The following is a 15334-nucleotide window of genomic DNA, read 5'->3' on the forward strand; positions in this document are numbered from 1 at the left end:
GATGACAATATAGATACTTGTCCCTCTCCTAAAATTGGCCCTACTCATGGAGACATTTTGGTGCAAGAGGGTCATGTCATCAAAGTTAGTCATGAAACTCCACCCACAATCCATATCAATACTCTCCCTTATGGAGATAAAGTAGTGGCATATGAATAAAATTATGCCTTCTAAAACTTGTCTCACCTATGGAGATCTTTTGGCGCAAGATGATGTCATCATGTTCCTTAATACTTATGCTTCTAATGCATGTTTCAATAACAATTTGGATATGAATGAAGCTAGTAAGGGTTTGGATTGTCACAAAAGGATTGATGTGTATTCATCCACTCATCCTTTTTGTGCTTCACAACATGATTACACAACTCATTTTAGTGAGGCTTGTGATGTGATTCCTCCTTCATTAGAGTTTGAAACACATTATGATGTTGGTTTTAACATGCTTTATAAATGTGGATATAACGAACATGGTTAGGCATATGGAACAAGGAATTAAGGTCTCAGTGGACCTTACATTGTACTATTAGATAGAGGATGTAGGTTTCCCACCCTCTTCTCCACCTTCTCCCCTTGCTCCATTACCTCCTAACATGAAAAAAAACCTTCCTTTGTATTAGAAAGGATTAATTCCTACTCCTTTTACTTTACTAGGGAAAATAAAACTTTGTTGAGGCTCCTAAAATCTCGCTTGATTACTCTTCCTCCTCCAAAAGATCATCAATCTCAAAAACTTAATCAAACAAATTTCTCTTTATGTACATATCATCACATGTTTGGTCATAGCTTTGATGAATGTAAGGCCTTTAAGAGGGAGGATTGAAATATTCTAAATGATGGTATTATTCACATGAAAAGCGATATTGAGTTTCTCATCTATCATATACCTCTCATAATTGAATAAAACCTTGTTTATTATGTTGCCCCTCACTATGTGACATTCACATCTTTCTATGGGGTCTCATTGTCATTCATGGTGGTGCAATATTATGTGTGGTTGTCCTCACCTATGTATTAGGTAGAAAGGACAACTATCTTGAAGTTGTGTATACTTCTTGAGGACCCCCTTTCCTTTATCTTTTCTTCGGATACCAACATAGCAATATGCTAACATCTTAAGGGGGCATATGGCCTCATTTTATTGTTTTCATTTATGTGCCCCCTCTGTAGTGGTGTTTTCATAATTCTCCTTGAGGCATGGTTATCAATCCTATTTCTTACAATGTTGTTGGCTTTACTTTGCTACCATAATTGTTGGCAAATAGGCGATAATAATCAATAAGCCCTAAGAAAGCCCACATGTTCTTGATGGTTCTAGGATTTTTTCTTTCTACCATGTCATTTATTTTGTAAGGGTCTACCCTAACCTACTCATGTAAAATAATATGACCTAGCAACTGCACCTTATTGACTACAAAAATAAATTGAAATGACTTATCATAAATTTGATCCCCCCCCCAACCCTGCAAGGGGGGAGGGAATTATAGTTCCCGGGGGCTATAATTTCCGTGGTCTTATTCTGGTTACCACGATAGATCGAGGCTAGGCATGTGAACAAGGAAAGCTCAACTGCAAGAGGTAGGTGTTACAGAGGGCGACAAATAGGCCTTAAGGTTTGTCGGAATAGAAAGTGTTACTCTTTCTCCGGTGGGGAGGATGGATCGCCCTACCTCTCCTTAGCGGGCCCTACTCTCCCCACTATAGAGGAAGGGCTAGTTAGTAGAGCAAATTCACATGTTGCAAGTTTTTCTCTCAAGTTTTTTTGTATGTTAAAATGTACAAAAATGACAAGTTTTTCTCTCAAGAATCCAAGTACTCAAAACTCTCAAAACTAGAGCTCATGTCATATTAAAAATTTGAAATAGATGAATAATCAAGATCTTTCTATGAGAGAAAAAAACAATGTAAATGAAATAGCACAATTATAGACCATTGATTATAGGAGATGTGAATATCGAGATGACAAGATTAGATTAGGAGCTCAAAGAAAAGTTGCAAAAAAATGATTGCATGCATAAATGTACATATATGCTAGAGCATGAAACAACGAATACAAATACAAGTTAGATAGTGAGATTATATGAAACTAAAGAAATAACTGAGGTGACAAATCCAACCAATAAAGAGTGACCACAAAATAGTCTAAAAATAGTAAATACTCCTCTCTTTTTTTAGATAATGACACCTCAACATATTATCTCCTAATTATTAATTAATTAAATTCACTTTATTAACCTAAACAAATTTAATAAAAGTGTACAAGAAAACCTAAGAAAAAAATATACCCCACTAGACCAAAAAAAAAAACTACACTAAGAAAGATAAAAGTCAAGCCACATTAAGTAGTCCAAATTACCACTAACAATGTGACAACTTGTGTGGCAACAACCAATTTTCTTATAAAATTGTACCAAACATTATTTTGAACCCATGTGTGGCACATTGTCTCGTCATAACCTTTTCAAGCATAAGAAAATTAGATTGAGTTAAATCTGTAATAGAGAGGTTATATTGTCAAATTCATATATAACCACACAAGGGTGTTGAGGATAATAAGATCCTTCACTACTAAGGAGTTTGTGATACTAGATGTGGCAAGGTTTGCAACTACTTTGTTTACATTGTAAAATGTGTCCAAAAAAATAACTTAAAACTCACGTTTGTTTCACAGATAGAGTGCTCATTTTTAAGTCAAATACAATCAGTGATTCACACCTTATTTTTTATGGAACATTTTGGATGGATCTACAAACATTGTCCATCTTTCAAAGCCCTTTGTTAGTGTCAGATTGTTTGGTGAAAAAAAATCCCATGCTATAAACATGACAAGAGGCAATATAATGCAAAATGATAAGAGCACATTTATGCCAATCTGGGAGTTTAATAATTAAAAAAAAATTGATCACCAAATTCATTGCCACCTCCATGCTGTCTTAATCACTTTATTATAGTCCATTAGACAAGGATGGACAAGTGAGAAAAAAAAAAAAAAATTATACATTTCCATATTCTTTGTGTGTAGAGAAAAGAAAAACAACCATAGCAATGTTACAATTATACAAGAAAGCAAAAGACTTCAATTGCAACATACACAAAATAAAATCAAAGAATACAACACCAAATATTGATTTTTAAATTAATATTTTGAGATCAACATTTTATTACATATTGAATGGAATTCAATTACACACCTTTATTAATATATTTTGTTTTAAAAGTAAAAAAAAATCATGGATGGAATATTTTACTTTGGCTATGATACCAAACCACTTTGTTGGATGCCATCACAATTTTCAGTCGAGTCATGTCATTCTTCTACTTGCAAGCATTCTTGGAGTGCATTTCAACATATACACTCTAAGAAATATAATTATTTGAGCCCACGATAGAGAAATGGTTTGATCTTAATCTATAACATCTTTGCTTTAAGAGAAGCAAAGAGATTAGAAACTTTCCAAATATGACTTCTAAGTCACCCATAGTCGAGTACTTATATTCATCATTGTTTATCTCCACTAATATCAAAGCCAATCAACCAAATTGATCTCGATGATACTAATTTTCATTCATAATGGATTGCAACCAATGAGAAGTCTTCATTTAATGAGATAATTTGGCTATCTTGAATGAAGTTTTGGATAGTCATGGTCACACTTATGTAGAGAACAGAGATGCCAGAGCATCGACTTCTACTTCACATTTATAGTCATGGCTGTCTTAAATGCTATCTCTATGCTCCAATTATGATTTGCCCATGACAATATTTACTACCACAACTAAAAAATTGAAAGGACAATTTAAGAGTAATTGGCAACATGGAATCTTTATGTCTTACAATTGAAATCTGAGCTCTGTTTCTCTTTTTACTTAATCTATTTGACATAAAGATAACAAATACTGTTTTTTTTAATATTTATATTTCAATTATTTTTAATTTTTTCCGTTTTTTTCCATTTTAAACCCATATAATTGAATTCCATTTACACTTCCAATGTTCTGTGTCATTGTCATGTAAATGCTACTGTAATTCAAATAGCTCTCAAAAAGTTTTGAGAAGAGAACCCTATACAGAATTACATGTGAATAATAACCAAAATAGATTGATTCGATAACAAAAAGCAAACAAGCATCCATAGAGATGCCACAGCTATAAAGCATACAATGATATCTAATTGGCACTTGTGTGATGACTGATTACAAATAATGGGCAATTACAGACATTTGTAAGACGTGTCAAATCTCTATCCCTTGTATAACATATCTTATATTACTGAGCTTTGCATGACTTTGGCTTGGTCATCATGTAGCCTCAGGGATTGCTTCAAATAACTGCCCTCTCAAGATGATCTAAGCTAAACACATATTTGGCTCCTTTTGCCTATGGTCTTCGAAAACAGATGAGCACTCGAATCCTGTTCACAGAACCAACTAACAAACAAGGCGTAAGCCACTCATTATTATACTTTATGAATGATCATCTTTAATATAATTATATGAAACAAATCAGGCTTGATTGTCCCATGGTATTTTGTACATAGAACACGTACCCACTGCATTTACAGTACAGTTGGTCACGTATAAAACACAAGTCATCCAGTTGAAAACTACATAGCCTGTTAGATAATTTTTTTCATTGCCTGAGAACGTGAAAGACTCATGTTTTGTCATCCTCTTCAATGTCAAGCTCAAGCCCCTCTGATGCAAGAAGCTGCTTAAAAATCTTATTCTGATCTTCCTCTGCTTTCTTCCTCATTAAATCTCTTTTCTTCAAAACAAGTGCATGACGTTTCATGGTACTTGTGAAATTTACCATGGAAGCCCGCTTTTCCCGAGCCAATATCTTCCTTTCTTCCTCTGGGTCAGTCTAAAGCCAAAAAGAAGATTAATAAACACCATAATTCTGAAATCAGAAACCAAGACAACAGAAAATTGAATTTATTTTTCATATGGAAAGGCCAGTTGCTTGCTTACTAGATAATATTACAGCTGTTTCATGTAACAGGAAGTTACTACTTAAATTTATGCACCGTAAGCTCATCCAAACAACATATCAAAGAGCTGTGCTCCCACGAAATTACAATAATATACACGTGGAGGCAAAAAATTGATTTCCTTTTCATATGGAAAGGCCAGCTGCTTGCATACTAGATAATGTTACAATCGTTTAATGTAACAGGAACTACTACTTGAAGAAATGTTCCCATGCACTTACAAAAACCTAAACTTGGAGGCCATTATAACTCTATAGTATAGTAATATGCCAAAATCATCTCCTTGATTTCTCTATTATCTCTATCAGTGCCAAATACCTAGAATTGCTATAAACTATCGAAACCTTGCATTGTCTCTTTGAAGAGCTCTTATAAGAACTCATACACACAGGCCACATTTTATACCAACTGCCGAAACTGTATGCATATTTGTACAGGTAGTATAATAGGCACCGTATGAAACTGTATAGAATCGAACTAGGCACTATAATAGAGAACTTAAGAATTGATCAATATACTTCCAGTATACTGTTAGCTGTGCATCCATTTAATCCATCATTTTCAACATAGATTTATAATCTGGATGTGCTTAAGGTAGATCCAAAAAAACAAGAGGATCATAACCACACATGTCAAGGAATGTATTGTATCCATAATGTCAAATGCTTGTTATATCTGTAGAAGAAATTTCAGCTTTTGAATTATTCTCTTCCCAGCTTTTTGCTTTATGGCCGGGGACCAAGTAAAGGTAAACGTGGTATTTTAGGGCACTGCCAGGCTAGACATTAATTTGGTGTATGACACCCCCTTATACAAGAATTCCACAAGAGAATTGAGTATTTACATCATACCGTCAAATTTCATGACCCAATCTAGTTTAGCACTGTGAATCAGTTCAAATGTTTATATTGCATTGCCATTACTAAAGCTATCAAAAAGCATTTTTAATGCTGATATGAAATTTTTACTCAGCGTTATAGCTGGTGATGCATGTAATGAAGATAAAATGATCTATTAAGTTTTTCCTCTTTAACTATTCTAATCCAACATTTTACTAAAAATAGAAGCTTTCTATATTTCAATTTAGTATATTTCACACGTATTTGTTATTTGAACGCTGTTTGTGAGCATATTTCTGTCACATTTTTAGGACAAACACTGGCATCTGTTAGAACCTATATACCTATGTTTAGTACAAATATATGCATACCTAGTCATAATCCATATCATCAGTTGAAGTAAATTTAAAATCGGTCAAGAAGAAAAAGAAAATTTTAAGAAATATTAGGTATCCAGATACTTCATGAAAACCTTCTTATAAAAGGTTACAAGTGCAGGAGACAAACCCATGTTATGAATGTGGAACAAATAAAAATAACATACTACCACAAAAACCAGGAACACAACCTGCAATATAACCTTCATGAATGACAGAAGCGAAAGCTACTTCACCAAATAATGAATTGGAATTGAGATACAAAATATGTACATTTGCTTTACTTATAAAGGCAAGGAGAGAGTAGCTAGAGTCAACCAACCATCCAACTACCAGCAACAATTATTAAATGTACCCTAAACATGATTAAATAATGTTTAACTAAAAAGTGTTCTATTGGCCCTAAGTAAAACTTAAGCCTAAGTTCATGGGTAAAGACTCATTTACTTCAACACCCCTCTTAAGTGCAACTTAAGGAGAAGATTATTATGCAATATGAAAGCTACATGCAATATAGGTCCCAGTAACAAAGCCATGTTAAGTACCCATGTACGATGCAAATGCAATGCAATGTAACCTCTCAAAAACCAGAGAAAAGGAGAAAACCCTGTGGGACAAAACTTCTCTCCAAAAGAGAAAAAAAACAAAAAGAAGATGATGATGCATAGAGGACTCAATCATTCCCCACAAGGACTATGTACATCATGTATATACAATCAATGATCCCCACATACGAAGGAAAGGAGACTACATAGCCCCTCCATAATGGATAATGTACTGCAAAAATGGTGATTGCTTGGAGACAAAACATAGTCCAATGTCTATAAACAACATTTCTCCCCTTGGGAAGAAGATAAACCAAGTACAAATGCAGGAATACTTCCCATTCTGATAGGAATTGGTAGGAAGCAATATCCAAATGTAGAATGATGATGTCTTTGAAATTTTCTCATGTGTCGCCAAGTCCTTGGATGATGAAGATGCCACAAACCAATCAGGTACATGCCCAATCACAATATAAGGTGACAAACAAGGAACCAATGGAAAATAATGTTGAACCAGCTCTAAAGACAAAGACGAAGTGACATGATTGTCTATAAATAGGCGAGATAAACCCGCAAATGTCTCCCAGATCTAAAATGTGAGACTCCACAAACAATGAACCAATTTCTAGCAAATAGTGTTGACGTGTATTTTGTACACAATCATACACAGAATAAAATACCCAAGGGTACCTTATCCTCTCTTGAATAAAGCCTCCGAATGCTGAAGATGTCGCGAAAAGGTTCAATCGGGATGACTTCAAGGTTCTTGTATGTAGGGTCTCTACGTGTGGATAAGCACCAGTGGTCGTTGTGATTGCTGTTTCATCAAGGGGCCTTACGTTTTCCGAGCTGCAGGAACAAAATTTCCTAAAACTAACAAGTTCTCAAAAAGATCGAAAGGTAGGGTTTGCAAGAGATGAATTCTAATCTAATCCTAAGAATGGCTCAATGTAGGCTAGACTTGGTAAGATTCTACCAATTTCAATATTGCCAAGGAATAACAACTCAAATGAAATTGATGCGATCTTCTAAGGTGACTAATGATTTTCCAATTCATCAAGAATCATAGACACTACCATGAAGGTACATATCAATAGTTCAATGATGATTGAAGGTTTAAGCAATCCAAATATCTCCAGTTGACCACACAAAGCGTTCTTACAATCAGTAAGAAGCTAGTGGTTTGGAACATGAATCTCACCAAAGATCAAGCCCAACACTTAGTCCCTCAAACTTAAATACTTCTTCGACTGAGAATGATTCAAGAAAATAAACAACCATGAAGATAGCCACAAAAATTACAATAAAACACCATAACTTCAATATTTTATTGATCTCAAAGCCAAAATAAACAACAATTGTTTGAAATTCTTTCTTCAAAGCTCAATCTTGCTACAAAATAACTTTCTTCTCTCTAAAATCTGATTTCTAATCTCTCATATCTCCTTTCTAATTTCTAATTACAAAATGAAAATGAGTGAGGGTATATATAGCATCCTCAATTACAATGAACGGCCCAGATCAAAAGAAGATCAACGGCTGAGATTCTGACACCTAAACCCTAATTAGGGTTTATTACAAAAAGTCCCCTTTTTATTGAACAATATTAAATGCATAGCCAAATATTTAATTGGCACAAAAATCTAAGAAACATAGACCAATGATAATTAAGGTGCCACATCATCTATAACAACCTCTCTTCTAGAACCTTATTCCCTTTCCAATGCTCTTTCTTAGCATATGCAACGAATCTGGACACAATTCCTTCAATCTCAGCAATAGGAATCTCGGGAAGATTCCTCATTCGTTCCTCTAAGTGGATAACCTGATCAAAGGCCTTGAGAAGAGCTGCATCCCATCCAGGTTCGAGTTCTTTGATTTTCTCAATCAGGAGCATAGTAGCGAACATTTGATCCCTTTGCTCATCTGTGATAACATTCTCATCTTTGCAAAAGATGACCTTGACCTTTTCTTCCAACTCTTGAAGATCCACATCTGTCTCAACTTCAATCCTCCTGGCAAGAATAGTACATAACACCTCAAACACCTTGTCCTGAATTGGATGGATGACTTCTTCAACTTGATTGCATTTGGTGCTGATGTCTTCGAAAAGAACTTCCTTCATCTGGAGTAGAGTTGACCACTGGAGTAAATTATGAGCTCCTCCATCCATTATCTTTTCTTGTGCTAAGATCTTCCTTGGTGTTTGCCTGATTACTTGTAGAACAGGAATGATAACATCTTTAGTGTGGGCAAAGGTGGCTACTGTTATCATTAGGTTGTGGACGATCTCAAGGACCTGGATAGCTCGGTGGATTGTCTGCATCATTCTTGTTGCAAATTCAACGGCAATTGTGTGGGATTTGTCAATCCAAGAGCTCATAAGCTGAACCAAGCTCTTGACTCTCTCTGCCTCGCCAACTGATTCAAGGGGAAGTGCTTGCACAGGAGACACTGCGGGATCCTGACGTCCCAAGGGCTGATTGAGATGGCTAAAGTAGCCTCTCCAAGCACCGACCTCTCTCTCAAGCTTTCTATTCTTTTCCATCTTTTCCTTAAGCTTGTCTTTAAGTGCCTCAAATGAATCGGTTGCCTCATCCAGTGTCTGCTCAGCGGTGAGTGGACCAAGTTCAAAGGTTTCTACATCATATTCTTCTACAAGGATCTCACCTTCATACTTGTCCACTACTGGTGTAGCTATCTGCAACTTCCTGGACCCTGTCTCATCTCTGATCATCTTGGACATCTTGGTGGCCTTCTTCTTCTCTGTTACTTCCTGAGAATTTCCTACAAGGCTCTCTAAGTCAATTACATTATCTTCATCCTCAATCACAATTACCCTTGTTAGTCTCTCCTTCAACCAATCTAGAATGGCAGATTTTGTCTCTCTAACTTGTATCTCTTTAGGTAATGGCTCTTCTTTTCGGAGAGGAGATGTCACTTCATCATCATTCTTGTCTTCATGTACTTCATTGACTTGGGGAGATTGACTTGATGAACGTTGAGATGCCTGCCCTTCCTCGTGTTTATCATTCTGTACTATTGATTCCATAGATTCCTCGATTTCAGGTACCTTCTTTTCTTGTCCTTGACTTGTCCTTTTTTCATGTCGAGAAGATGTACCGGATGAGCGATCTCGATTGGCCTCTTGCTTCTTCTTGGAGGGTTCCCTTTTCTCAGGTCTCTCTTTCCTCTTCGCGCCTCTAGGATGAGGATTGCCTTCACTTGCGCTTCTGGGATGAGGATTGCCCTCGCTTGTGCTTCTAGGATGAGGATGGCCTTCACTTGCGCTTGCTCCTCCTTCTCCCGACCTTTCCTCCAAAGTAAAAGTCATTGGTATGTTCTGTTCTCTCAACTTTTGATGTTGTACATCTACCCATCTGCGAGTACAAGACAAAACTGGAGCCATCAAAGCTTTTAAGTCCACAACCTCAGGCTCGTTCCAATCTATCTTCACTGCCTTGTCTTCTCTATCATAGGATGACTGGAGATGCCTGCCACTATCCTGAGCTCGATCGGCCACTCTGTAAACTTTGCACCTCCTGATAAAATCTAAAGGCAATCTGGAATGCATCTTTCTTTTTACTTCTAGATCACTTGAGAGATTCATCCAAAAGTCCTCTACCTGACATTCATGCTTGTACTTTCTACCAACTGTCTCTTCTATATACCCATAAGGATCAAAATTCTCCCTCAAGGAAAAGAATGAAAATGAATATAAGGTCAACTCTCTTTCTGCATCATCTAAGGCCGGAGCATTAGGACATACCTCAACTGAATTCCCTAGTATGATAGGCACAGGAATTCCATTTCCATGCCTGTGTCTGAATGCCTTCGCATAAGCCGCCAACTGCCTGGTTACCTCAAGTAGCACTATCCTGTCTGTCGGATATCTCGGCAACATATAGGGAGGTGAAGGACACCCATGAACTCTAATATATGTAAACTTTTGGAATTGGATGAACCAAGCACCATACCTCTTTACAAGCTCTTGTGCATCTTGAGATAGCCGATTGTGAATCCCGCCTTGCAATGTCCTGGTGATGTTCATCGTGAAGGTATCATTGACTAACTTGTAGTCACTTCCTGGTGGATGATGCAAATGAACATAAGACTCACATACTCTGACTTCCCCGAGTCCTCTTCCGATCACTCCTCTGTGAGGTAGCCCTGCATATTCGAAACTCCTGATCAAGGCATATATGATGTATGAGCTCATGTGGAAGGACTTGGTAGCCTTCAGTCTCCTTAACTGCACGTCCAAGCAATGGCTAATAATTCTAGCCCAATGAATCGTTCCTTTTCCTTGAACTATTACTTGGATGAAGTAGAACATCCACTTCTCAAAATAGAAGGCCTGAGGAGCCCCTGTAACTCGATTGAGCAAAGTTATCAAATCTTTGTACTCCTCCTGGAAGTCGATCCTATGTGGTGTGTTGGGAATCTTGCTCAGGCGAGGACGACTTTTGAGTAACCAATTCTTATTGATGATGCTCAAGCAAGTGTCTGGATCATCTTCATACATGGACCTGGCTCCTTCTAAGCTTTTGTAAATCATATCTTTATGCTCTGGAAGATGGAGAGCTTCACTTATAGCCTCTTCTAAAAGGTAAGCCAAAGTGTTTCCTTCCTTGGACATGATTGATCTTAATTGTGGGTCATAATGGCGAGCACACTCGATCATCAGCTCATGGCACTGGACTGCTGGAGGGAAACTGGTCGCCTTGATGATACCACTTTCAATTATTCTCTTTGCAACAGGTGATGGTTTTCCAATGTACGGAACCTCTCGAAACTTCTTCATACTGAAGTTTCCCAAGTTGGTATCTCCAATGTTGCTCCACTTTGACACGATCTTGGTCTCCAATTCTTCATTCCTTTGATCTTCCTTCATGAGAGTTGGACGACTAGTGGATGCTCCTGCCTTTGGGGTCGTCATTGTGACACCTACACAACATTTCATAATGAGTAATATATCTTGCAACGTAGAAATATAGAGTAGAAAGGAAGATTCAAGACTTTAATTAGGAAACATCATGACAAATCTTGAGTTATCATTTCCTAATTAACTACGCAATTTTCAAAACTTGAAGTTCGAAATTCAAAACTTCAACATTGGGACTAGGGTGATCTCGCCATACCTCCACTTGAGAATTAATTCCAAAAAACGATGCAAAAATAAGGTGAATTTTGAATAGGCAAAGTGTAGATTGAAGTCCTTCCTTTAGCAAAATGCACCTCCTTTAGTCCTCACGAGCCTCAACTCCACCACCTTTAGTCTTCAATACTTGAGGAAAATTCGCTCCAACTAAACCAGATTTCACACTTCTTCCTTGCTCTTCCAAATCGCACTTGAAACAATGAGTGAATGATTTGAATAATGAAAACATGCCAAAAATATATAGAGCGCTCACCATTTCATTTTCCCATAGGCCGACTTGGCAAAATAGGCCAAAAATAAACAAAATTTAATAAAAGAAGAAGGCCGACTTGTCAAAACATTAAAATAATACCCCAAAGCGCTCCATTTTTAAATTTAATTTAATAAAAAAATAATTTTAAATGCCTTTATAATTAAAAATTTCGATTTTTCTAAGGCTCAAAAATTAATTTATTAAATGCTATGCGCTTTTATTAAATGCCAATTTAATTGCAATTTTTTAAAATATTTTGAAGTTTTTAGCGAATTTGGCATTTAATGCGATTTGAAGGATATTGGCGCCCAGGCATGGTAAAAAATATCAATTTGTTAATAACCTCGCTCTGGTCCCTTGGAGAGGGACAAGAGCGCTCTTTCATTTTAAGCCTTGTATTCCTTGCTTTCACGTTCAAAACCTCATCCCTGGCGTCCAAAATGGCATTGTTATTTGAAACTTCGTGTTTAATTCATTTGATCCTTAGAAGGAGTGTGCCTTAGGACATTTTCGCCTTGGTCCCTTGGTGAGGGACAGGAGCGATTTTGTCTTTTGTCCTTGTTCTTTATCTTCCAAATTGCCAATTCATGTTGTGGGGTAAGCAATGATCTCCTTCGCCCATTCTATGCATGCTTAACTCGTTTCTTCAAGGCAAAATAGACTCTCCCAAGATTTTCGCCCTAGTCCTCCAGTGAAGGACAGGAGCGACTTTTGCAATTGAGCCTAGGATTGTCAATTTTTGGAAGCAAATCCTTGTTCACCATTTTTAAAAGGGCATTTCTCATCTTGCATCACTTCGTCTTGGCGTGGTTTTGGAGGGAAATTATTGTTTTTATAAGAAATCGCCTTGGTCCTCCAGTGAAGGACAGGAGCGCCTTCTAGTTCATTACACAAACTCTTGACCTCATCAACCTCCAATTACCTTCATAGCATAAAACATCATGCCCCACTCCTTCTTGAGTCTTGGAAACAAAAAAAAACATTTCAAAATGTTAGGCAAATAGGCATATGTGGGGATTTCGCCCTGGTCCCTTGGTGAGGGATAGGAGCGCCTTAGCCAATTGTCATTAAAATTTGTGGTCCTTGTAACTCTATTTCACCCCAAAGCACTTTAAGTATCATTCCAAACTTGTGCCTTGGCCTAGGTTCGTCCCAATTTGGAGAGGAGATAGTCTTTTAGGTTTTTCGCCCTGGTCCCTGGGAGAGGGACAGGGGTGATTTTGCCATTATGAGCTTTCCTGTGCTTTGCTAGCCTTCGGAATTATCTTCAATGGAGCAATTACGCCCCCTTTCATTCACTTCAAACACGAAACTTGCCTTACCTTTGCAAGAAATTTGCCTTGTTAGAAAATCGCTCTGGTTCCTTGATGAGGTACAGGAGCGCCTATTGTCTTTTGGGTTGATTCCCTCCTTTGTGGCCTACTCAAGTTATATTCAATGGACAGAACACACTTCCCTTGGCCTCTTCAAATCGTAAAATCACTTTAATCTTACAAGGATAATGCAAATTTGGAATTCAAGCTCCGGTCCTTGAGTGAGGGACAGGGGCGAATTTTGCCCTCTAGGCCAAATCGTTTCACCTTTTATCTCGAAAATCCTTTGCTGAGGAAGATATCATCTTTTTACAAGCCATGAACGAGAGCTCAAGTTCGAGAAAGGTCCAAAAGGTATGTATAAAGAAAAATTGCTCTGGTCCTCCAGTGAAGGATAGGAGCGAATTTATCTTTCTAGACCAAAAGCTCCAACTTTTCATTGCCTTTAATTAAGCCTAGATGCTCTAACATGTGTAATTCATCTCTCACCATATCTCTGATGCTTCAATTTGATCAATCAAGGCCAGGAATTAGTTGAATAAGTCTTTTCGCCTTGGTCCCTCAAGGAGGGACAGGGGCGAATTCCTCTTAAACCTTCAAATTTTATCATTTTCAAACCTTCAAACTCCTTCAAATCATCAAGTTGCGTCCAATTAGCTCCCCTAGAGACCCTGCACAAAGCAAATTAAAAAAGTCAGAGACCAAAATGCACTAAACAACATTTTCGCCTTGGTCCCTGGGAGAGGGACAGGAGCGATTTCACCCTTTTAAGCTAAAATATCCATAATTTAGATCTTCAATCACTTCACCAGGCAGGGTTAGGTCATCCTCAAGGCCGGGAACCAGTTAGCAAGCCTTCTCAAAACAAGGAATTGCACTTAGAATGAAATTCGCCCTGAGCCTCCAGTGAAGGACAGGAGCGATTTCTCTGTTTCGAGCATCATCTTGCCTCCAAAATTTGATCAAAATTTACCTAGGCAAAAATGTACAATTCCATCTTCAAAACTCGAACACTTAGACAAAGTTTGAATTTTCCCTCAAAAGACCCTGACTAGGCCTAACCTGAGACCTATCTAACTTCCTGACAGACTCATCTTATTTCAAAAATCTCAATCTTCGGGAGGATGCTTAATAACCTTCAAAAATTTGACTGGACTCGGCTCAAAAACACTCAAAAGGAACTCCCAGGATTTAACCCTAGCCCAGACAGACAACTCACTTACTCAAAATCCTAAAAGCAGAGAGAAGAACAGGCAAAACAAAAGCAAGAGGGGGTCCCCATTTTAATGGGGCAATGTGTGAAATGGTCACAACAAATAGGAATCCCAATCAAGAAGACAAATAGATACCTCTTGCAATGCATTACTGACAAGAGATGAATGTGTGATCTCAACTAGAGAAGTAGAAGCTGCAGGTGGAGTCTTTCATTCATCATAACTCTCAATTGTTGCTTCATATTTAAACTCCTCTAAGGTACCATCATCAAAGGGAATATTGTCAACATCATCAAGTGGAATGAGGCAATCTGAAGTAGGATCATCAAGGAATGAAGGAACATGCAGATCTCCAAAAATCTCCCAAATAATGGTCCAAATTGTGCATGGGCATTGAATACCTCTAAACTTGGGATAGATATCATGGAGGAAGCTTTGATTGATGCTACAACCAATCAACCCTATGATGTCATCATTCTTATTACCCCAAACTGATTGCTTCCATTGTGTCTTTGGCTCAAGAATGAGTCCATAAAGATGAAGCAAGAGATTAAGCCACCTACAATGTGTGGTGATTCTTTTTGCCCATGAGTCATAATTGTCCTTAGTCAAAGTGATAATAGAAGGATGTGTTGCATAACCCA

The 15334-nt window shown here is 37.4% G+C and overlaps 1 protein-coding gene across 1 annotated transcript in view; it reads right to left on the minus strand.

The window, feature by feature from the left end:
* Positions 1–4077: 4077 nt before the first annotated feature.
* Positions 4078–15334, minus strand: part of LOC131076871 (uncharacterized J domain-containing protein C4H3.01) — a 116874-nt gene continuing 105617 nt past the window's right edge. The window contains exon 5 of the mRNA XM_058014212.2: positions 4078–4861. Coding sequence (XP_057870195.2) covers positions 4652–4861 — 210 coding nt within the window. The 3' untranslated portion in view covers positions 4078–4651. The remainder of the gene's footprint in view (positions 4862–15334) is intronic.

This window comes from Cryptomeria japonica, chromosome 10, assembly GCF_030272615.1.
Source record: "Cryptomeria japonica chromosome 10, Sugi_1.0, whole genome shotgun sequence".
NCBI classification, from domain to species: Eukaryota; Viridiplantae; Streptophyta; class Pinopsida; order Cupressales; family Cupressaceae; genus Cryptomeria; species Cryptomeria japonica.